The sequence below is a fragment of the Ochotona curzoniae genome, unplaced genomic scaffold, assembly GCF_017591425.1.
Source record: "Ochotona curzoniae isolate NIBS_2020 unplaced genomic scaffold, NIBS_Ocur_1.0 contig_2861, whole genome shotgun sequence".
Classification (NCBI taxonomy): Eukaryota; Metazoa; Chordata; class Mammalia; order Lagomorpha; family Ochotonidae; genus Ochotona; species Ochotona curzoniae.
In genome coordinates this window covers 1,212,383-1,234,904 of record NW_024465620.1, presented here as the reverse complement: position 1 = coordinate 1,234,904, position 22,522 = coordinate 1,212,383, and the positions used below count along the sequence as shown (strand labels likewise).

The 22,522-nt window shown below is 58.6% G+C and overlaps 2 protein-coding genes across 3 annotated transcripts; one reads left to right on the top strand and one right to left on the bottom strand.

The window, feature by feature from the left end:
- Window positions 1-15,041: 15,041 nt before the first annotated feature.
- FGF21 (fibroblast growth factor 21) lies at window positions 15,042-17,291 on the bottom strand. The gene is made up of 3 exons (XM_040978304.1): window positions 16,713-17,291; window positions 16,533-16,636; window positions 15,042-15,368 (listed from the first exon to the last, which is right to left on the bottom strand). The coding sequence occupies exons 1-3, from the start codon at window positions 16,933-16,935 to the stop codon at window positions 15,084-15,086; spliced, it is 612 nt and encodes a 203-aa protein (XP_040834238.1). The 5' UTR covers window positions 16,936-17,291; the 3' UTR covers window positions 15,042-15,083.
- Window positions 17,292-18,791: 1,500 nt separating this feature from the next.
- Window positions 18,792-21,743, top strand: FUT1 (fucosyltransferase 1 (H blood group)). 2 transcript variants are annotated; one of them, XM_040977909.1, is made up of 2 exons: window positions 18,792-18,970; window positions 19,701-21,743. In XM_040977909.1, exons 1-2 carry the CDS (start codon window positions 18,808-18,810, stop codon window positions 20,837-20,839), a joined length of 1,302 nt encoding a protein of 433 aa, XP_040833843.1. In that variant the 5' UTR covers window positions 18,792-18,807; the 3' UTR covers window positions 20,840-21,743. The 2 variants fall into 2 exon arrangements, with proteins under 2 accessions (XP_040833843.1, XP_040833844.1); XM_040977910.1 differs by lacking the exon at window positions 18,792-18,970 and adding an exon at window positions 19,039-19,476.
- Window positions 21,744-22,522: the final 779 nt, after the last annotated feature.

Here is a 22,522-nt window from a genome sequence, read left to right as displayed (position 1 = left end):
CACCCCAGCAGGTGTCTAGAAAGCGCCCAGGCCTTGGGACCCGGTGTGCCACTTGCCTCTGTGTGGGAGACCCTCTGGCACGCAGCGTGTTGCTGCGCCAGCAGCCCTCAGCCCTAGGACCAGCATCCCATCAGTGAGCCATTGCTAATTCTCTCGATTGCTCAAGGAGAGGTTATGGGCCAAGGAGTCCCAAGGCAGAACATTGCCTTGAGGCTTCGGGAAAATTTTCTTCTCTTGATTAAAAACAAACCAAGGGACCTAACACGGTAGCCTAATGGCTAAAGACCTCATCTTGCACACACCGCAATCCCGTATGGATGCCATTTTCCACTTCCCATCCAGCTCCCTGCTTGTGGCTTGGGAAAGCAATCAAGGACGGCCCAAGGTCTGGGGACCCTGCACCCGCATGGGAGACCTGGAGACCCGCATGGGAAGCTCCTGGCTCCTGGCTTCGGATTGGCTCAGCTCTGGCTATTGTGGCCGCTTGGGGAGTGAATCATCAGATGGAAGATCTTCCTCCGTCTCTTCCCCTCTCTGTGTATCTAACTTTGTAATAAAAATAGATAAATCTTTTTTTTTAAAAAATAAAAATAAATAACTCTTTTAAAAAACACCTTAAACTAATAGTTGTGTGACTTTGGGGCATTGAGTTCGCCTTTCTGTGACTCCGTTTTCTCACGACAGAATGAGCCGCCCCCATGCAAACCCAGCAGAGCCACAGGCTCCCGGCCTGGACCAGCCCTGGCTGTGGGCCAAACCCTTGAGGAATGAACCAGCAAAAACAACAACAAAGCAAAACAAAACCAAACCATTGGCCTCTGCCTTTCAGAAAGAACAAGAAAAGGACTGGCTGACCTGGCTAGTCCGCCCCTTAGATCCCACGGGGGCACTGGTTTGTATCCTGGCTCCTCCACTTTTCGCCCAGCTCTCTTTCCTGTGGCCTGGGAAAGTAGCAGAGGATGACGCAAAACTTTGGGACCCTGAGTCCACAGAGGAGACGTGGAAGAAGCTCCTGGCTTTGGATTCAACTCCAGCAATTGTGACTGCTTTGGGGAGTCAACCAGCAGACAATGTTGAAGTGGAAATTTCTGTCTGTAAATCTGCCTTTGTAACAGAAATAAATATTAAAAAAAAAACGAATTAAGAAAGCAAACTGATTTACATGGTTGAGTATATGGTGTGTGTTTTTTCCAAAATTAAGTTTAAAGTTGGTTTTGCTTTTCAGTGTGGGAAAAGTGGTACAGACTTGTGGCGTCTGGCGCCACCCGGCGGCCGTAGAGGGTATTGCGCCTCGCGGCGGAAACAGCAGGTGGCCCACTGAGAGTTGAAAGAAGATTTGAGCGGTTTTCAGTGGTGAGCGGTTAAACCCACTTTTACGTCGTTGTACAAACTTAGAAGCAGAGTGGGGGTTTGGTGTTTGAGAAGACTCTCTGAGTCGGTGCTTAAGAAACACCGGCTTGGGTGTGGATGAAAGAACGAAGTGGAAAAACCTGTTTGCAAAGCTACCTTCCCCACAAGCATGAACAAAAAAGATAGATTAGTTGGGCTTGGTGGAAATTAAAGTCTTGGGCATCAATCAACATTATTCAGGGCTTGAAAGAAGGGTACAGATCTTGCATCTGGCCAGTGGCCGATAGCCCGTATAAACAAGGTCAGATCACAAAGACTTGAGATCATTTCAACCAGGGCAGTGGACTGCAGCAGACGCGTCCCGGCAGAAGACACAGAAATGGCAACAAGCTGGAAACAGACGCCCAACATCACGGTCCTTAGGAAAATGCAAGCCACCGTGATGGTGACGGCCACAGAGGTGATGATGGCGGCGACGAAGGAGCTAGCTGGTGTTAACAAGGCTGTGCGGGGGATTGAAACCCTTTAGCGCTATCCATGGGAATGGTAAATTGCTGTGGGCTCCGTAGAAACCAGTTTCAAGTCTGGCCAAAAGTTAACTATGGTAGTCTCTATGGCACTACGAGTTAAGCCATGGCATCTAGTGTTGGTATCCCATATGGGTGTGAGTTCAAGTCCCAGCTGCTCCACTTCTTTTCCAGCTCCCTGCTTGTGGCCCAGAGCCTTGGGATACGGCACTTGTGTGGGAGACCCTGAAGAGGCTCCTGGTTTCAGCTCCGGCCATTGCGGCCACTTGGGAGGTGAACCGGCAGACAGGATTTTTTTCTCTCCTTCTCTCTGTAAATCTACCTTTCCAATAAAAATAAACAATTTTTTTTTTAAGAAAGTGCTTTATTGCCGGACAGTAGTAAATGGGCTCTTGACACTAAGTATCTTTCCACCCTGAAGTTTATAGAGGAAAAATTCACAGAGGGGAGCTGGGTTAACATGGCACTATGTTTTTTTTTAAAGATTTATTTATTTTTATTGGAAAGGCAGATATACAGAGAGGGGGTGAGACAGAGAGGAAGATCTTCCATCCAATGATTCACTCCCCAAGTGAGCGCAATGGCCGGAGCTGAGCCAATCCAAAGTCAGGAGCCTCTTCCGGGTTACCCATATGTGGGTGCAGGGTCCCAAGACTTCAGGCCATCCTCAATTGCTTTCCTAGGCCACAGGCAGGGAGCTGGATGGGAAGTGGAGCTGCTGGGATTAGAACTGGCGCCCATATGGGATCCTGGCGCATTCAAGGCGAGGACTTTAGCCACTAGGCCACCTCGCTGGGCCCTAACATGGTATTATCTTAAGGATTAAAAAAAAAATTACTAACTTTGAGGTTTTTAGGGCTGAGCTAGATGAAACTCACTTTCCCTAGTCATGCTTGAATAGTGTTGAGGGTTCAACCTTTCTTTTCTTTTTATATTTATTTTTTTATTGGAAAATCAGATATCTACAGAGAAGAAGAGAGACAGAGGGGAAAACCTTCTGCTGGTTGCCAGGCCACAGCAGTGAACTCGATGGGAAGCAGGGCTGCTGGGATTAGAACTGGCGACCATATGGGATCCCACCACGTGCAAGGCGAGGACTTTAGCCGCTGTGCCAGGCCCTGGACTGAACCATTCATGCAGGATGTGGCTTTCTCATGCAGATTAGTGTCACCACTGTGTGTGTAGTGGGGGTCACCTCACCTGCGACAGAGCCCAGCTCCACGTGGCGTCACGGCTGGCCTGTTCCCGCAGCATCAGCTAGAGGTCATTTTACAAAATAGTCACCGAAGCCCTGATTGAAAAAAAAAAAAAAAGTGACATCAAAGACATCCTTTTCTTAGAAAACTGCCAAATGTCCGGGGAAGTGGCAAGACAGTGTGCACCTGGGCTGCTGCACCTGAGGAAACTGGCCAGGCGTGTCCTCCGATGTCCGCTCCTGCTCCCTGAGCCCCCGCAGGACGTGGCCTGGGGGCAGCCCCTGCAAGCAGCCGGGCAGAGGGCAGTGGACCTGGAAGGCAGCCGGGCAGAGGGCAGTGGACCTGGAAGGCAGCCGACCCGGAAGGAAGGAGCAGGCGCAGCGAGGCCTCGTGGTGGCACTTCGGCGTGCCAGCAGCAGAGGGCGCTCTCGCAGCGGCAGCGCGAACGCGCGCCCCCTGGCGGCCGCGTGCGGAGGCGCGGGCACAGGCAGCGGCAGGTGCCGGCCTCCCAGGAGTGTGTGCACCTGCACCGGGTCCACGCTGGATGGGAAGTGGGGCGGCCGAGACTAGAACCAGTGTTTGCATGGGATACTGGCACGGCAGGACAGAGGATTAGTCTGTTCAGCCACAGCACCAGCCCTACTACTAGCCAGCTAGCTCAATTTGACCCTAGCATTTTGTCATAGTTAGCCTGGCGTTCTCACAGACCGGAAAGTTCACGTACCTGAGTGGCACTTGAGCTTCCGGAAGGCCCAGGTGCTTGTATTTCTGTGCCTGCAGGCCTCACTGGACTCTCATCCCTGGCATCAAGCCCTGACCCTTTGTCTTGTCCTCTTGTGATACCCGGAGCTGGCAGGGCCACAGTCACGAGGGAGGCGCGCGGTTTATCTCAGGTGTGTGGGCACAGCAGCCACTCCGTCACGGTCACACGGCGGGATAGAGCCGGGCAGCTGCGGCGTGGGCAGCAAGCCGGCCATCCCAGACAAGAGGAGTGTAAGTCTTAGGGTGTCCTGTTGCTGGGTCTGATGAGTTCTTTCTTTCTTTTTAAAGATTTTTTTCAAAATTGGAAAGTCATATTTACAGAGAGAAAGATCTTCCATTTGCAGGTTCACCTCCCAAGTGGCCACACGGGCCAGAGCTGAGCTGATCCAGAGCCAGGAGCCTCTTCCAGGTCTCCCCCAGGGGTGCAGAGTTGTCCCAGACTGCCTTCCCAGGCCACAAGCAGGGAGCTGGATGGGAAGTGAAGCTGCCAGGATTAGAACCAGCGCCCATATGGGATCCCAGTGCATGCAAAATGAGGCCTGTAGCCACTAGGCTACCACACCAGGCCCTCTGATGAGTTTTTGAGAAGAAAACTGCAACCTCTGGCAGAAGGTGCCCACATGACGACGGATCTAACCTTTACCATGGGGCACAGGGGTGGGTGGAGTGATCCACTGTGTGTGGTGCCTGGATGAGCCACAGTGCCCAGGTACTGTGCCCAGAGTGGACCCAGGCGCTGAGACCGACCGAACCGCCTCCACCCAGAGCTGCCACTCGCGGGTCGCTGTGACATCAGAGCAGGTCATTGTGCGGGGTGCACCGAGCCTACTGGCACATACTCGCAATGACTGATCAGACGATTGGAATAATAAACTGTGTGGCTGTGGGGAGGAGGCGGGCACAAGGGCCAGTCCGGTGGCTGGCATTTGTGATGCTGTGTAGCCTGATGTCACGGCCCAACTCGGTGTTGCTGAACGGCTCGTGCACTGTTTAGGGGACAGCCCCCTTTTCTGTCTGACAGTGAGCTGACCTAACTCCTCATGGCGGGGACCTGTGTCCACCGGCCAGCTCTGTCAGACCTGACAGGGGCCAGCGCGGAGAAGGGCATGGTGGAGGGGTTGGGTGGAGGTCCAGGAGGTGCCCCTCTGCCCACAGCAAAGCCCGATGCGAGAGAAGTGACTTCCATATTTAACAATTTACACTAGGCAGTGTGGCAGGTGCGGGATGCCGGCAGGTGGCTGGGCAGGCCTGCTCTGCCAGTCCCTGCCCACTGGCTCAGACGTGGTGCTCTTTGCCCAGCTTGGGTGGCCAGCACACCAGACACTCAGTGTGAACGGAGACTGCGCCATGATCCTGCAGGGCCTAGGTCCGGCGCACGGCGGGACACGGGCTGCCACTGTGCCGTGCGACACTGGTGCCTCGGGTGGACAGCTGCGTGACCTCTCCTGTCAGTGGAGGGGCAGAGGCTGAGGTCAGCTCAGGGCAGGGCTAGGAGATGCCCGGCCCTTCCCTCCCCCGCCTCGTGCAGGCCCCCCGGGGTGCAGGGGCGCTGTGCTTTTGGTGTAGTTTGCCACACAAAGGGCAGGGGTTGCAGGGGCCCAGGGGGTCCTTCCTCAGGATGCCCCGAGGATGGTGCACGCTGACCTGCTCCTGCACTGCCCTGGGGTGGGGACAGGGGCCGGTCTGAGAGCGGCTTTGATGTCTCACAGGGCTCTCTCTGTTCCAGCACCTGGTTCCTCTCCCTAGGGGAGGAGGGTCAGTGGAACCGGATCAGTGACCCTGAGGCACACAGGGAAGCCAGGGGTGTGAGAGGGGCTGTGGAACCAGCTCAGGAAAGCTCGGCGCCCTCTGGCCCTCCGTCAGCCAGGAGGCAGCCGGTCCACCAGCCAGGAGGCAGCTAGTCCGTCAGCCAGGAGGCAGCCGGTCCACCAGCCAGGAGGCAGCTAGTCCGTCAGACAGGAGGCAGCCGGTCCACCAGCCAGGAGGCAGCAAGTCGTCAGACAGGAGGCAGCTAGTCCATCAGCCAGGAGGCAGCCGGTCCACCAGCCAGGAGGCAGCTAGTCCGTCAGACAGGAGGCAGCTGGTCCACTAGCCAGGAGGCAGCTGGTCCACTAGCCAGGAGGCAGCTAGTCCGTCAGACAGGAGGCAGCTGGTCCACCAACCAGGAGGCAGCTAGTCCGTCAGACAGGAGGCAGCTGGTCCACCAGCCAGGAGGCAGCAAGTCGTCAGACAGGAGGCAGCTGGTCCGTCAGCCAGGAGGCAGCTAGTCCATCAGCCAGGAGGCAGCTATTCGCACGGTCCGCCAAGGGCTTGGGTCTCTGCTGGGCGAAGGAATGCCACCCCGTCTGATCCCCTCCTCAGCAGTGTACCCTTTGAGGGAGCAGCAGAGCGCAGGGCTGGGCCAGGCCCTCACCCACAGAGATGTCGGCGTGCAGCCCACACACGCCGGGCCGTCAAGGCCCCCCGCACGCCCGGGCTGGTTTTCACGCTCCAGGACAAGGCCCCCAGATGAGCTTGTCTCTGGTCACACCACCCAGGAGAGCAGCAGAGGACGGCCTGAAGCCTTGGGACCCTGCTCCCGCCTGGGAGACCCGGAAGAGGCTCCTGGCTCCTGGCTTTGGATTGGCTCAGCTCCAGCTGTTGGGGTTTTTTGAGTAATGGAGCAGCAGATGGAAGATCTTTCTCCTTTCTGTGGATCTGCTTTTCCTTTCTTTTCTTTTCTTTTCTTTTCTTTTCTTTTCTTTTCTTTTCTTTTCTTTTCTTTTTAAAATGTTTATGGAAAGGCAGATTTACAGAGAAGGAATACAGAGGAGGATGTTCCCTCTACTGGTTCACTCCACAAGTGCCCGCAATGGCCGGGCTAAGCTGATCCGAAGCCAGGAGGTGCAGGGTCCCAAGGCTTTTGGCTGTTCTCTGCTGCCTTCCGAGGCCACAGGCAGGGAGCTGGATGGGAGGTGGAGCAGCTGGGATTAGAACTGGTGCCCAGATGGGATCTTGGCACGTGCAAGGTGAGGACTTTAACCACTACGCTATCGCACCGGGCCCTGCTTGACAGTTATTGATAACACTTTTGCTGATCTCAGCTCCATATAAATTTATGGCTAGGAGAAACTTTGCACATATGGATGTGAGACACGTCTTAGAAGCATTCAGGCACTTACTATTTTATGACATTTGAAAATTATACTTGTCGAATTTCATGGCTGACTTTAACGTGTCAGAGAACACACCCAGGTGAGGCTCTGAGGAAAACAAAGCCATGGTGCCACGTGGCTGTGGTCCTGTCCCAGACAGCGAGCTGTGCGGTCAACACTGTCGATCGGCCTGGTGGGGAAAGCGAGCAGTGTACCTCATAATTATTTCTTTTATTTAAACAAAAATTTGCAATGCAGAGACAAAGAGATTTCCCACCTGCTGGTTCACTTCCCCACATGGCCATGACACCTGGAACTGAACCAATCGGAAGCTGAGAGCCAGGAGCTTCTTCTGGGTCTCCCATGTGGGTGCAGGGTCCCAAGGCTTTGGGCCGGCCTCCACTGCTTTCCCAGGACACAGGAAGGGAGCTGGATGGGAGGTGGAGCAGCCGGGACTGGAGCTGGTGCTCCTATGGGTGCCAGCCCTACAGGCAGAGGCTTAATTTGCCTGGGCACAGCGTTGACCACAGCTTAACCACTAGTTTCGTTGCTAGGTCAAATGCCTGCCTGGATTTCTTCACTGTTAAGTGGTGGGCAGAAAAATGTTCCCCCACCCCCACCTGTTATGAAACATGGGTCCTAATTTACCCCATGTAGCACGGTAGAGGGGGTATGGCTGGTGGTGGGGTGGGGCCGAGTGGTGGGTTCCTGGCTTGGCTGATGGATGTAAGCACGGCCCGCGGGCCAGGGCTCAGGCTAAGGACCGGACAGAGAGGTTGCAATGGGAGGGGCAGCCCCCCACCTTGATGCTCTGGGGTCTCATTTGCCTGGAACAAGCAAGGAGTCAGCCCCCACCTCGGCGGGGTCCCACTGGCCTGCGGGCTATAGAGAGGTTTTCCTTTTCTTTTTACGATTCATTCTATTTATTTGGAAGGCAGAGTTACAAAGATAGCAAGACAGAGCTTTGAACCCACTAGTTTACACCCTAAATGGCCACAACGGCCAGGGCCAGGCAAGCCCTAAACCAGGAGCCAGGAGCTCCATCTGGGTCTCCCCAGGGGGTGCGGGCAGGCGCCCAGGCGCTTGAGCGGTCTGTTGCTGCTTTCCCAGTTGCATCCTCGGGGAGCTGGGTTAGGAGTGGGGTTGCTGGGACTCGAACTGGTGCCCCGGCTTATTACCAACTACACCCCAACAGCCGCCCTGACTGGGGGCTGTGTGGGCGTGAGCGTGGGTTCCCCCTCCTCCCACTTCAGGGAAGGTCTGGGTGGGGGATTTTGGACGTGGAATTCCCCTAAATAAACCCTTCCACACAACGCTGGCTGTCAGAGCTCTTGTTATCAGAAAAACAAATGACCCCTAAGCCCCGGGATCCGGACCTGCTTGCACGGCCGTACCGCTGGCCCCAGCCAAGGAACTGCTCCTGATAAGCGACACAAGGACCCAGACGGGAGTGGAGCCAGCTTCTCCCGTTCCCTTGCACACACATTTATTTTCTTCTCACACGCAAAGGTCGTGTCTACCTGGCTGCTTCACAGGAGCAGCACCGGGTGATTCAAGCCCACGCGGGAGACGCGGACGGAGCGCCAGTGTCTGGGCTTCCGCCTGGCTCAGCCCGGGTTGTTGGGGCCGTGTGGGGAGAGAACCAGCAGACGGAAGATCTCTCTCTCTTGTTTCACTGTCACTCTGCCCTTCAAATAAAGAAATCTTTGTTAAAAATGGCACCTAAAGCAAATAAGTCTTCAAAATGGAAGAGAGAAATAGAAGCCATTTGCTGGCCTGGGTGCTGTCCGAGGGGCCGGGCAGGGCCAGGGCAGGTGCAGAGGAGGGAGAAGCAGGTGTGTTTCTGGGTCCACTCACCCCGCCCTACAGGTTTCGCTGAGCGCCAGAGGAGAGACTGGACCCTAGGGTGGTGCTGCTTGGGGCTGGCGGGGAGGGCAGGGTGGGTGAGGGGAGGAAGCATTGAGTCAGGGCATCTGACCCACAGGAGGAGCTGTGGTGAGGTCACCAGCGGCAGCTGCTTCCCACCCCTACCCCATAGCACGCAACCCTAACCCTGGGCTCCGGTGGAACGCAGCTGCGACCTACCCCCGGGCCTCCGACCTCGGCCTCCTGACTCGGCGGTCAGTCCCATAGGTTAAGGTCATGGGCCCCACAGGACAGTCCCCTGTGCCCCCCCTGGGGTGCCTTGCAGCAGCCGGGGCCTGATGGGATCTGGTGGGGGGTGGGCTGTATAGGCAGGGGAGCCCCGGTTAACCCCTCTCCCTCATGCTGGGCTCAGGCACAGGTGCCTCCCACGGCCCCTCCCCCCCCATCTGCCCAGGGGATGCGGTTGTGGCCTCTAGGTTCCTGATTACCGTTGGTGGGTAACCAACTGCCCCCGGTGTAAACAGCTCTGATGAGCACACAGTTACTAGCTCACAAACTGATAAGCTCTTTTATAATCATTTTATCTGCAAGGCACTGAGAGGGACATCTCTTACGGGCCGGCCCATTTCCCAAAGGCCTGCACCAGCTGGAGCTGGCCCTGCTCCGCAGGGCGGACTAGCTGCGCGCTGGAGGTGGAGGCAGAGCTGGACTCAGGGGCGGGCCGAGGTGGGCGCCCTGAGCTCTGGACCCAAGGGTGGCCGCCCTGCGCAGCTCCGTCTCAGGGAAGCCGGTGGCCGGGCCTGGGCTGGTAGATGCATGTCCAAAGTCATTCCCGGAGTGGCTGGGCCTGGGACCTTGGGTCTTCCGGGGCTGTGGGCTTCTGGGTAGGCGGCTGGGGCATCCTCGGGGTTGGGCAGGGAAAGGGAGAGAGAGGGAAGGATGGGAGAGGAGAGGGGAGGAGAGGAAAAAGAAGAGAGGAGGGGGGGATGGGGTGAGGAGGGAAGGGAAGGGAAGGGCGAAGAGAGAAGGGTGTGGTTGTAAAATAAAATCAGTTGTTGAAGCTGACCTGGGCCAGCGCCTAGATCCTCTCACCCAACACGTCAGCGTTTGGTGACTTGGCCAGGCACAGTGAGAATGTTGATAAAAAGAACAAATATGGGGAGAGAAGGGGAATAAAGAAAACCCTCCTACAGGCCAGAAGGCAGGAGTGGAGCACCTGATCTGCTGAACAAACAGCTAGCGGGTCACCGAGTTCCCGGGGAGCTGGGTCAACGGGCAGGTACCTCCCTAGCTGGGTGTGGGGAAACCTTTGTTCATTCAATGCCAACCCCACCAAGACGGCAGGCATGCCAGACGGGGCAGAAAGCCAGGCGCTTTCCTTGGGCCCTGCCCTGCCTGGTGTGGGAATGGGGGTCCAGGGCGGGCGTCAGTGTGGGTCTCCGGCTGGGCCCATACAGCCGCGCTGATCCATCAACGTGGACAACGCAAGTCACGTATCTCACCGTGAGAGCCCCGTGTGCGGCTACGCGAAGGGACCAAAGGGGGGTGGGGGTTGGAATTGGACATTATCCTTACAAATCTGTGGTTGGAAATGCCAGGAAAGAGGATGGCACTGTGCCACAGAGACTTAAACTTCAACCTATGGACACCAGTTCCAGTCCCAGCAGCCCCACTTGCCATCCAGCTCCCTGCCTGCGGCCTGGGAAAGCGGTGGAGGATGGACGGCCCAAAGCCTTGGGACCCCGCACCCGCGTGGGAGACCCAGAGGAGGATCCTGGCTCCTGGCGTCGGATCGGCTCAGCTTTAGTCATTGCAGCCATTTCAGGAGTGAATAACTGAAATAAATAGCCCTTACATAAATAAACGTTCCTACTTTAAAGCAAGTGGTTTCTGTGGTAATTTTTTCTTTTAAAGATTTATGTTTATTGAAAAGGTATATTTATTGAGAGGAAAGACAGAGAGAAAGATTTTTCTGTCTACTGGTTCACTCCCCAAGTGGCTGCAACGGCTGCAGCTGAGCTGATCTGAAGCCAGGAGCTTCCTCCAGGTCTCCCACGCGGGTGCAGGGTCCCAAGGCTTTGGGCCGTCCTCCACTGCTTTCCCAGGCCACAAGCAGGGAGCTGGATGGGAAGCAGAGCAGCCAGGATATGAGCTGGCATTCATATGGGATCCCAGATCGTGCAAGATGAAGACTTTAGCCACTAGGCTACTGCGCTGGGTCAAATTTTCAACTTTTTTTTTTTGTATTCAGATGGGCTTATCTTTTCATTCCGGTTTTGTGTGAGCTTTCTGGCGCTTGTGTGGTGTTTATCTGCAGAAGGAAGTGGCTCAGTCACCACAGGGCCCCTATCATCTGTCCTTGCCTGGCACTCCAGCCTGCAGAACACATGAGTAGGGGCCGTAGGGGCCGGCTGCATGTCTGTGTTCCAGGCTGGAGTCGGGGGTAGCAGACACGTGGTGAGGTCATTGCCCAACTTTGCAAACACGACGCTGACACGCATGACTTGCTATTTTTAGTTGTGCAAAAGAAAGTTGATTGTTTCAAAATTAATAGATCATTAACAAAAAAAGCAAACATTTGTGAATCTTCCAGGTCATGCACATATAACAGCTGGACAGATGCACAGAGGTGCTGGGAAATCCAGCCTGGGGCCTGGAGGGTGGGGACAGCTGTGGGGTTTCACCGGGAACCCAGTGCTGCCAGAGTGTGGGAATGTGTCCTCCCTACAGGGAGACGGCTCTGCTGGTGACCTTTTGGGTACAGCTGTTGGATCATTATTTTTCTAGGAAAATGCCCTGCTCGCTCGCATCTGGCCGACCCGAGACCCTGAGCTGGTCCTGGAGGTCTTAGGCAAATCAGCCTAGCGGAGTGCTGGGTGGATTTGCTATTCCACGCGCCGCATGCCGGAGTGTCCTCTGTTTTATGGCCTTGAATTAGAGGCTCATTCACCCCAGAGAAGCTTCCAGAAGCCCTTTGGATGGCTCCAGCGATGCTCTGTTCCGAGTCACACGGGGCTGCACCAACTCCTCTGCCCTCTGCTTAACCCCTTCCTTCACTTTCTTCCTTCATTCTTTTTCAGGTCTCCCTTTTAAATAAATTGTACCTTTTAGTTCTAGTTTGTATCAACCCCAAATATTCATTTTTTATTTGAAAGACACAGAGATTCTTTTTTAAAGAAATTTTGTTTGTTTGAAATTCAAGGCAGATTTATAGAGAGGAGAGATAGAGAGACAAATCTTCCGTCTGTGGATTCACTCCCCAAATGGCTGCAATGTCTGGAGCTGAGCCAATCTGAAGCCAGGAGCCAGGAACTTCTTCCAGATCGCCCACGTGGGTATAGGGTCCCAGGGCTTTGAGTCATCTTCCACTGCTTTCCCAGGCCATGAACAGGAAGCTGGATGGGAAGTGGAGCAGCCAGGACACGAACCTAGCCCATATGGGATGCTGGCACTTGCAGGTAGACGATTAGCCTGTTCAGCTATTGCGATGGCCCCAAAGAGAGCGCTCGGCTGGCTGAAATGTGCACAACAGTTGGGCTTGGTTCAGGTGGAAGCCAGAAACCGAGAACTCCAGCTGGGTCTTCCGGGCCAGGTGGCAGGGCCCAGGCACTGGGCCCCCGGGCACTGGGCCCCCAGTCGCTGCCTCTTTTGTTGGCCAAAGTGAGGAGCTGGACTGGGCTTCCAACCCAGCTAGGAGGGGCGGGGTCCTGGCATGGCTTCATCATGCTCATTTTAAACTTTTGCTTATGCATTTGGAGGAGTTACAAAGAGAGATATCTTTTATCTGCCAATTTATTCCCAAGATGGGTGTAATGGCCAGGGCTGGGCCAGGCAGAAGCCAGGAGCCAGGAGCTTCTTCCAGGTCTCCCATGTGGGTACAGAGGCCCAGTCTTGGGCCTTTCTCCACTGTTTCCCCAGGCTATTAGCAGGACACTGGATTGGAGGTGGAGTAGCTGGGATTTGAACCAAGATCCATATGGGAAGCTGGCATTGCATTACTTGCTATGCCACATGCTGGCCCTCAAGATTCGGGCTCATGGACTTGGAGGCTGCATCTGAATGGAGGAGATGAGCTGGAACCAAAATGCACTGGGGTCTAGGGACGGAAGGTGCTTAGTTATCTAGCTTTAAAGGGGTGCTTGTCAAGCGGTGAGGAGGGTCCAACAGTTCCTGGGATTATGAACACGCCTTACCGGGAGGGAGGGGCCCCTGTTGTAGGCGGCTCCCCTTCCTGGGAGGTAAGAGGCAGGATGGAGGGAGGTGGCAGGCAGGAGGGGCTGCGAGTGATGGGCTCTGCCTCATATGTCTCCCCTGGGACTTGAAACTCTCCTTCTGGGCACCCCATGACTGTGGGCACTCCACGGCTGTGGCATCCTCTGGCTGTGGGCACCCCACGGCTGTGGGCACCCCGTGGCCATGAGTACCCCGTGGGCGTGGGCATCCCGTGGCTGTGAGCACCCCGTGGCTGTGGTCTCTAAGATGCTGCATCTGGTTTGCCCTGCAGGAGTGTGAAACCGCTTGGTCTGCACACTTTCGTTTCTGGACCTTGGGTCTCTCCCATGACCCTCTGCGACCCACAGCTTGTTTATTTACTTAAGTTTTTGGAAAGCAGAAAGCTCTCCCATCTAAGGGGTTCACCCCCTGAGTGACTGCACCAGCCAGGGCTGGGCCAGGCTGGAGCCAGGAGCTCCACCCAGGTCTCCCACGTGGGCAGCAGGAACCCAAATATTTGTGTGTGTGTGTGTGTGTGTAAGATTTATTTATTTATTTGAAAGGCAGCGTTACACACACAGAGGGAGAGCCTCCATTAGTTGGTTCACTTTCCGCATGCCCAGCCAGAGCTGGGCCAGCCTGAAGCCTGGAGTCCGGAGCTTCTTCCAGGCCTCCCACATGGGTGCATGATCCCATCTCTTGTCTTCCCAGACCCACTAGCAGGGAGCTGGATCGCGCGTGGAGCAGCTGGAAACCCAGCTGGGACCTGCACGGGATGCCAGCCCCACAGGCATATCACGGTCCTGGCCCAGGAACCCAAGTACTTGCACCAGCGTCTGCTGCCCGCCTGGTGCCAGTGAGCAGGATGGTAGAGTTAGGGTTGAAGTTGGGAATCAGAGCCCAGCACTCTGATGCCGGAGACAGACATCCCACGTGGGGCCTTCTTTTGAGTACTGTTTAAATTTTTTTAAAGATTCACTTATTTGAAAGGCAAATTTACAGAGAGAAGGTTAAAAAGAGAGAGTTCTCCATTCAGTGGTTCACTTCCCAATGGCTGCAATGGCCAGGGCAGGGCCCGGCCGGCCGGGAGCCTGGCGCGGCATCCAGCCCCTGAGCGGTCCTCTGCTGCGCGTCCAAGGGCCTGGGCAGGGCGCTGGCTCAGAAGCAGAGCAGCTGGGACTCTGACATGTGCGAGTGGCAGAGAGACGCAGGGACATGTCCCGCCGGCTGGTTCACTTAGCTAGAGTGAGACACAACCCCAGGACCCACGCCCCTGAGCGGTCACTTACTGACTCCTAGCAATGCAGGTGAGCAGGAAGCTGAGGGGCAAGTACAAGGGTCAGGACTGGAACCAAGACACCCCAGAAAGGGATGTGGGCCCCAAGAAACGTTAGCACACACCCCACACCTCTCTTGTCAGAAATAATCCCCTCACTTGACTCTTGATGGAAACGCCAAGACCCACCCTGTAGGTGTCATTCAATGGCTTCCATCCTCGGAAATGACCAGAACACCCTAGAAATCTCTACAGTGGGCAGGCAGGGAGACCAGGCGGCCTTGCTCGCTCAGTTGTGATACCGAGTCAGGGAACTCTTACCCAGCACCCACACACCACAGCTGGACATGTGCAAAAACTACATCTCCCATGAGCCTGTGGGGCTGCTGCACCACTGTTAAATGACCCCAGTTCAACAGTGCTCACAAAAGGGTAGGACCCGGATGACTAAGAAATCCTGCCTTCTCTTTCTCTCTCTCTTTCTATTTTTTCCTAAAATCTTGCCCTCTTGAAGATCAAGAACAGTATCTATGCCTGCTGAGAATTTCAAAAAAACTGAGGCCCAGGGGCAGGCCTGAGACAGATGGGGGATGGGAGCAGGTGGCGGTGGGGTCAGGGGAAGAGAGAGAGGCAGACACACATCCTCTTAGAGACATTCACACGGTATCTTTATTAAACCAAGTAAGAAAAAAAATAAATAAGATAAATACCTCAATAAATAAACAGAAGACCCATCGGTAGGCTGTGAGCGGTGGCAGCCTCAGGAAGTGTAGCTGGGGCTTTGGCCCAGCAAGGGCCCCACCATGCTCAGGGGGTCTGGGGAGTCCACGTCGGGGGGCTCAGGGGCTAGGACGTCCGGTGGCAGGGGTGGCACCAGGAGGTCAGGAGGCAGGCCTGGCAGTGGCAGGAAGCGGGCTGGGCCCCGGGGGGCTCGGTCTCTGGCAGACAGGCGCAGGGGGAGGCCGTGTGCCTCCGAGTGGTACACGTTGTATCCGTCCTCCAGCAGCTGCTCCCGGAAGCTGCAGCCCTTGGGGTCGAAGTGGAGCTGCGGGCAGAGGAACAGGAATCAGGGGGTGTCCCCTGAGGTCCCCATGGTTGGTCCAGCCCCTCCTCCCTCACACCCAGGGGTCCAGCCCAGCCCTTCCTCCCTCACACCCAGGGGTCCAGCCCAGACCCTCCTCCCTCACACCCAGGGGACCAGCCCCTCCTCCCTCACACCCAGGGGTCCAGCCCAGACCCTCCTCCCTCACACCCAGGGGACCAGCCCCTCCTCCCTCACACCCAGGGGTCCAGCCCAGACCCTCCTCCCTCACACCCAGGGGTCCAGGCCCTCCTCCCTCACACCAGGGGTCCAGCCCAGCCCTTCCTCCCTCACACCCAGGGGACCAGCCCTCCTCCCTCACCCGGGGTCCAGCCCCTCCTCCTCACACCCAGGGGTCCAGCCCAGCCCTCCTCCCACACCAGGGTCCAGCCCTCCTCCCTCACACCCAGGGGTCCAGCCCAGACCCTCCTCCCTCACACCTGGGGGTCCAGCCCAGCCCTTCCTCCCTCACACCCAGGGGTCCAGCCCTCCTCCCTCACACCGGGGTCCAGCCAGCCTTCCTCCCTCACACCCAGGGGTCCAGCCCAGCCCCTCCTCCCTCACACCCAGGGGTCCAGCCCAGCCCTTCCTCCCTCACACCCGGGGGTCCAGCCCAGCCCCTCCTCCCTCACCCAGGGGTCCAGCCCCTCCTCCCTCACACCCAGGGGTCCAGCCCCTCCTCCCTCACACCCAGGGGACCAGCCCCTCCTCCCTCACACCCAGAGGTCTAAGCCCCCATATAAAGGCTTCCTTAACCCCGGGGCCTGCCCCCTGCCCTGTCCCCAGAGATCACTCCAGCTCAGGGGCAAGTCGTCAAGTTCCTCTCAGGTTAGCCAAGTGAGGGTCTAGATGGCACCCAAGGTCATGGTCACTTTACAGGCCAGAGGTTCCCTGAGCGTCCCACGCCTGGCAGGAGCCAAACACACACGAGCCCATGGGGCTGGGAGCAGAGGTTTCCACGTCATGAGACATGGCCGCTCGGACCCCTGCAGGCCTGTCTCCTCGCGTCACAGCGGCCATGGCGACAGCACCGGCCAGTAGGGGTTGTGTGAGGTCAGGGTGAGCTCAGGGTTCAGACGCAGACCCTGATGGCGGCCCAGGCCGTGAGGGTGACGCCCGGAGCCTCACCGAGCCGTACAGCGTCCCGTCCGGCCTCTGGCACAGGAACCTGGATGTCTGGACCCCCAGGATCTGAATGACGCCTGGCTTCAAGGCTTTCATTTCTAAGAGACCTGCATGGAGAGAGCTGGGTCAGGCCTGTGGGTTGGGGGCCCCTCCCCGGCACATACCTGTGCCCTCCACACTCACTTTCAGGGCTCCGGTGGGCAGTCCCCGCCACGGTGCCGTCTGCCCGGATCTCTAGATGTACTTCCGATTCCTGGGCGTCATCTGTGTAGAGGTGCCTCTGCCGGACCTGGCCCCCGAATTGGAGGAGAGGGCTAGAATCAGGGATGGGGTGTGCCTGGGCAACTCCCAAAAGCAGGGCGGCCAGCACGGGAACCCGCAGCCCTGGAGGCTGGAGCCCGTCCATGTCTTTGCTGATCCAGGGCTCAGGTCCTGGGGCGAGGGAGGTGTGAGGATGGGCTAGGCCTAGGTCCTTGTGTGTGTGGGTCCTGGCCAACAGCGCGCCCTGTCCCCTGGGACCGGGACAGAAGCTCCAGGATTTATAGCGGCTAGACCCGCCCTGTCACCCTCCGCAGGCCTGATCCATGCTATTTGACACACTTGGCAGGAGCCAGGATTCCACGGTGGCCGGGACCGCCCACAAGGGATGATGCAACCAGGGGGTCCTGCAGCTGGTGGCCTGATTCGGGGGGCTGAGAGAGGAAGACCTGATACCTCAGGGCTCCAGGGAAAGGAGGGCTGCTGTGAGTCTGAGGGAGGAGGGGCTGGACCCCTTGTGTGAGGGAGGAAGGGCTGGGCTGGACCCCTGGGGTGAAGGAGGAGGGTCTGGGCTGGACCCCTGGGTGTGACGGAGGAGGGGCTGGACCCCTGGGTGTGAAGGAGGAGGGACTGGGCTGGACCCCTGGGTGTGAGGGAAGAGGGCCTCGGCTGGATTCCTGGGAGTGAGGAAGGAGGGTCTGGGCTGGACCCCTGGGTGTGAGGGAGGAGGGTCTGGGCTGGACCCCTGGGTGTGAGGGAAGAGGGCCTCGGCTGGATTCCTGGGAGTGAGGGAGGAGGGGCTGGACCCCTGGGTGTGAGGGAGGAGGGGCTGGGGCACAGTGGGTGCACACTGCACCCCAGATAGCTCTCTGTGGCCCATCTGCATGCCCAGGGAACCCACTCCAGAAGATCCAGGCTCAGCAGCAAAGCAGGGATCCCTGGCTGGCCGTCTGTGCTGGGCACCTCTTGCTGGGCTCCTGGCCCCCCACAGCCTCACCGACACCCCCGTGCCCGAGCTCAGACCCTGTGTTTTCTTGTTGTCCCCTCCTCGCTGATGCAATCCTCATGTTTCTTTCACCAGAAAAGATGACTCCAGGCAAGGACAGGTGTTCCAAGATCGCCCTGGATGGGGGAGTGGGTGAGGAGGGCTTGGCTTCCGGAGGGCAGCAGACAGGCGTGGTAGGTGGACAAGGTGACTGCCATAGCAGGAGGGCCGAGCTTGGGCCCCTGGGTGTGAGGGAGGAGGGGCTGGGCTGGGGACCCCTGGGTGTGAGGGAGGAGGGGCTGGGCTGGACCCCTGGGTGAGGGAGGAGGGGCTGGACCCCTGGGTGTGAGGGAGGAGGGTCTGGGCTGGACCCCTGGGTGTGAGGGAGGAGGGGCTGGGCTGGACCCCTGTGTGTGAGGGAGGAGGGGCTGGACCCCTGGGTGTGAGGGAGGAGGGGCTGGACCCCTGGGTGTGAGGGAGGAGGGGCTGGGCTGGACCCCTGGGTGTGAGGGAGGAGGGGCTGGACCCCTGGGTGTGAGGGAGGAGGGTCTGGGCTGGACCCCTGGGTGTGAGGGAGGAGGAGCTGGACCCCTGGGTGTGAGAGAGGAGGGGCTGGACCCCTGGGTGTGAGGGAGGAGGGTCTGGGCTGGACCCCTGGGTGTGAGGGAGGAGGGGCTGGGCTGGACCCCTTGTGTGAGGGAGGAGGGTCTGGGCTGGACCCCTGGGCGTGAGGGAGGAGACCCCTGAGTCTGGTGGGGGAGAGGTTGGACGCCCAGGTCTGCGGGAGGAGGCGCGTCTGGAGGAAGCGGTGGCCACGCGCCTGGTGCCTTGCAGGTTCCTGAGTCAGTGGTACGTACAGTCGGGTCGGTGGAGGTGAGAGTGCCCGAGCGGGCGGGGATGCAGCTTGGTTCTGGGGGCTCCGTGGGCCGCACCCGCCGTGGCCGCGCCTGTGCCCGCCGTGGCCGTGCCTGTGCCCGCCCTGCTTGTTGGAAGATAGCCAGGCGGCGCTGGAGGACCCGGCGCTTCCCAAGAAGAATGGCTCGGGCTGCGAGCGCCGTCCGGGAAACCGGTTCCCATCCCTCGGGCGGGTTCGGCGCCAGGGTGGAGCATCTCCCGCTCCGCCGAGAACAGGTGTCTACGGTCCTCGCCCCGCAGTCGGGCAAGCTCGGACCGGCGGCCGGCCGGGGCTGGGCGGAAGGTAAGCGCCGGCACCGGATGGGCGGGCGGAGGAGAGCGACGGGCCGGAACTCCTGGGCCCAGCACCGCCGCCCCGCGCGCCCCGGGATGCGGCTGCGGCCCGGGCCGCGGAGCCGAGGTTGCACGGGATCTGGGCGAGCCGGGACTGGGGTTGCAGCGGGGACCCGGGGCGCGCGGGCGGGGCGCCAGGTACGGGGCGGGGCTCTGCCTTGCAGCCACCTGCCCCGCGCCCTTGCCCTGCTCGGCCCGAGCTCTTGCAGCGCAGTCCCGGGGCGGCGGCGCGGCGGTGGCACGGAGGCGGGTAGGGCTGCAGCCCGGGCAGCCGAGAGGCGCGCTGTGGACCTGTCCGACCGCGCGGAGCTCAGGTGACAGAAGCCTCGAGCCGGGCCGCAGCTTCAGGCTGCTCCTCGCGGAGTGCGCTCAGCCTCGCCCCGGGCAGCGACACATCCATCGCCTGGCCCGGGGCCTCTGAGCATCTCCATGCTGGACGCCGCCTCTCTGGGACAGGTACGCTTGATCGAGCAGCCTGGGCGCGCTGTGGGAACACTGGGATTTCTAGGCCCTGGACCGCCGCTCAGCCGGAAACCATTCATTTTTCCCCGCCCCCGGGCGCCCCCTCCGTCCTTTCTCCTCCACCCCAACGCGTACGGGCTGAACCCTCCACCTTCCTCTTTTGCTGGGTCGCGCAGGCTCCTTCACCGCCGCCGCTCACCCGTTTTCCTCCCTCGCAGCCATGTGGCCGCCCAGCCGCCGGCAGCTCTGCTTCGGCTTCTGGCTAGTCTGTGGACTCTCGGCGCTCGGCTTTCTCCTTCAACTCCACCAAGACCTCTTGCGAAAGGGCTTGGACCTGTCGCTGCTGTGTCCCAGCAGCCACCTGCTGTCTTCCCCAGTGGCCATGGTCTGCCTGACGTGCGCCCCGTCGCCATCCTCGGCCGCCTCCTCCAACGCCTCCTCTTCCTACGCCCCGCAGCCTGAGTCCCTCTCGGGCACCTGGACCATCTACCCCGATGGCCGCTTGGGCAACCAGATGGGACAGTACGCCACCCTGCTGGCCCTGGCGCAGCTCAACGGCCGCCAGGCCTTCATCCAGCCGTCCATGCACGCCACGCTGGCGCCCATGTTCCGTATCACCCTGCCCATGCTGGCCCCCGAGGTGGACAGCCGCACGCCCTGGAAACCCCTGCTGCTGCACGACTGGATGTCGGAGGAGTATTCGCAGCTGCGGGAGCCCTATCTCAAGTTGTCCGGCTTCCCCTGCTCCTGGACCTTCTTCCACCACCTCCGTGAGCGGATCCGTAGCGAGTTCACGCTGCATGAGCACCTCCGGGTCGAGGCCCAGCGGCTGCTGAGCCGCCTGCAGCTGGGCCGCTCAGGGGCGCGCCCCAGCACCTTCGTGGGCGTGCACGTGCGCCGTGGGGACTACCTGCATGTGATGCCCAACCGCTGGAGAGGTGTGGTGGGCGACCGTGCTTACCTGCAGCAGGCCATGGACTGGTTTCGGGCGCGGTACGAGGCCCCAGTTTTTGTGATCACCAGCAACGGCATGAAATGGTGCCGGGAGAACATCGACGCCTCGCGGGGCGATGTGATCTTTGCGGGCGACGGGCTGGAGGCGGCGCCCGCCAAGGACTTCGCCCTGCTCACCCAATGCAATCACACCATCATGACCGTGGGCACATTCGGGTTCTGGGCCGCCTACTTGGCAGGTGGGGACACGGTCTACCTGGCCAACTTCACCCTCCCGGACTCGGACTTCCTGAAAATCTTCAAGCCAGAGGCGGCCTTCTTGCCCGAGTGGGTAGGCATTAATGCCGACCTGTCTCCACTCCAGAGGTCCAAGTCCTGGAGGTTCGGGAGATGGCTGGGTTAGTCTCAGCCTTCTCTAGCCCCATGGTCCGTGTGTCCCTCTGGAGGCCTGGAATGTGGTTTCTGCAGCAGGTGGGTGTACCCACAGCTGGGCCTGGAGACCAGGGGCTGGGAACATTCTAGGACCAACAGAGCCTTCCCCTTTGCCCCCATAGCTGTCAATGCATGGAGCAGCCCAGGGCAGTTCCTGAGGCCAGAGGGCCATTCATCCATCCTTGACCAGATGTGGAAGGCTTTGAGAAGATTGCCGTCCACCAGAATGGGGGGACCTTCCTTCCAGTGTGGAGGGAGATGTTTAGAGGTGCCCTCCTCCCTCCAGCCCTGGGAGGCCTCAGAAGACTGAAGGGTAAACCTCAGCAGCTGTTCTAGGACAGCAGGTTCCAGGTCCCTGGGCAGATGTCTGCAATGATTCTAGACAGAACCTTCCAGAAGGGGACAAGGAACCCCAGAGAGAGGGTCAAAGAATCTGATGCAAATCCAATTATCCCAACCACTCCAAAAAGGGTAAGTCTCAGAAAACCAACCCTGCAGCTGGCCTCACCACACCTGCCCTCAGTCCACAGCCTCTGGATTAAAAAAAAAAAAAAAAAAAGCTGATGTGGTCGGGTACTGGGTGGAGCTGGTGCCCACAGTCCCTGCCCTTGACCAGGCCTGGCACAGGTGCACTGTGGCAGCAGCAACTCAGCGCTTCCACAACAGAGACCCAAGGACACTTCAAAACAAAAACATAAAAAATGCAAGTGCGTAACCAAAGACTAGAGCAGCACATGCTGCCAGGCTGGGCTGCCCCGGGCAGCGGGCTGTGGAGACCAGCAGGCATGTGGGTGGCTGGCGGCAAGCCGGTCTGGTCTGGCTGGCATCAGGACCCTGAGGCCTCAGAAGCAAAGCAAGGGCTCCGGCTTTGGCCAGCTTCCAGGAAGATGTTTACAAGTTGGGAAGAACGCAGCCTTTAACTCAGCCATGGCACAGCATCCTGCCAATGGGGCCAGGGTTCATGACTGGCCAGCCCCGAAGCCCTGTCTGCAGGGGGAAGGACGGCCCCAAAACAGCTCTGCCGCGGTCCTCCTCTCCAGCCACCTGCTCTTCCCGCTGATCCCAGCAGCCCAAGCCTTGTCTTCTCAGGGACTCCCACGAGCCTGGCACCCTCAGCTTCTGTGGGTTCAGAGTCCGCGTTCCAAGCCCTGTCTTTGCAGCTGTTTCGGGGAGGGACCTGTGTGTGTGTGCGTGCATGTGTGTGTGTGTGTGTGTGTGTGTGTGTGCACGTGTGTGTAGCAGTCCAGCTGCCTGCTAACGCATCTGGGAAAGCACTACAAGCTGGCCCTACTGCTCCCAGCTCCAGCACCCACATGGAAGACGCAGAAGAAGCTCCTGGCTTCTGGCCTCGCCCAAGCCAGTCCCAGCCATTGTGGCCTTTTGGGGGGAGTGAAGCAACAAATGAAAGTTCTCTCTCCCCCTCTCTGTGCCTTTTTGCAACTCAGCCTTTAAAATAAATAAGCAATTCTTTAAAAAAAAAAAATAACGCATACACACACGAACAGTGGAGGGAAGGGTGCGGGCCTCCTGGGTCTCCCATCACTCCAGAGGTCTTGTGGTTAACTGGATAGTTGCTGCTGGAATCATATGGAAAAGGTGAGGCAAGAAAGAGTTGAGGTTCCAGTTTTTTGCGCTTCCCTCCAAGCTTTCTTAT

Coding starts and splice junctions, on each gene's coding strand:
- FGF21 (XM_040978304.1), bottom strand. CDS start 16,935: ATGGACGGGCTCCAGCCTCCAGGGCTGCGGGTTCCCGTGCTGGCCGCC. Junction 16,637..16,712: donor TGCCCACCGGAGCCCTGAAA/GTGAGTGTGGAG, acceptor CTCTCCATGCAG/GTCTCTTAGAAATGAAAGCC. Junction 15,369..16,532: donor ACGGGACGCTGTACGGCTCG/GTGAGGCTCCGG, acceptor CTCTGCCCGCAG/CTCCACTTCGACCCCAAGGG.
- FUT1 (XM_040977909.1), top strand. CDS start 18,808: ATGGCTCGGGCTGCGAGCGCCGTCCGGGAAACCGGTTCCCATCCCTCG. Junction 18,971..19,700: donor CGGCCGGGGCTGGGCGGAAG/GTAAGCGCCGGC, acceptor CCTCCCTCGCAG/CCATGTGGCCGCCCAGCCGC.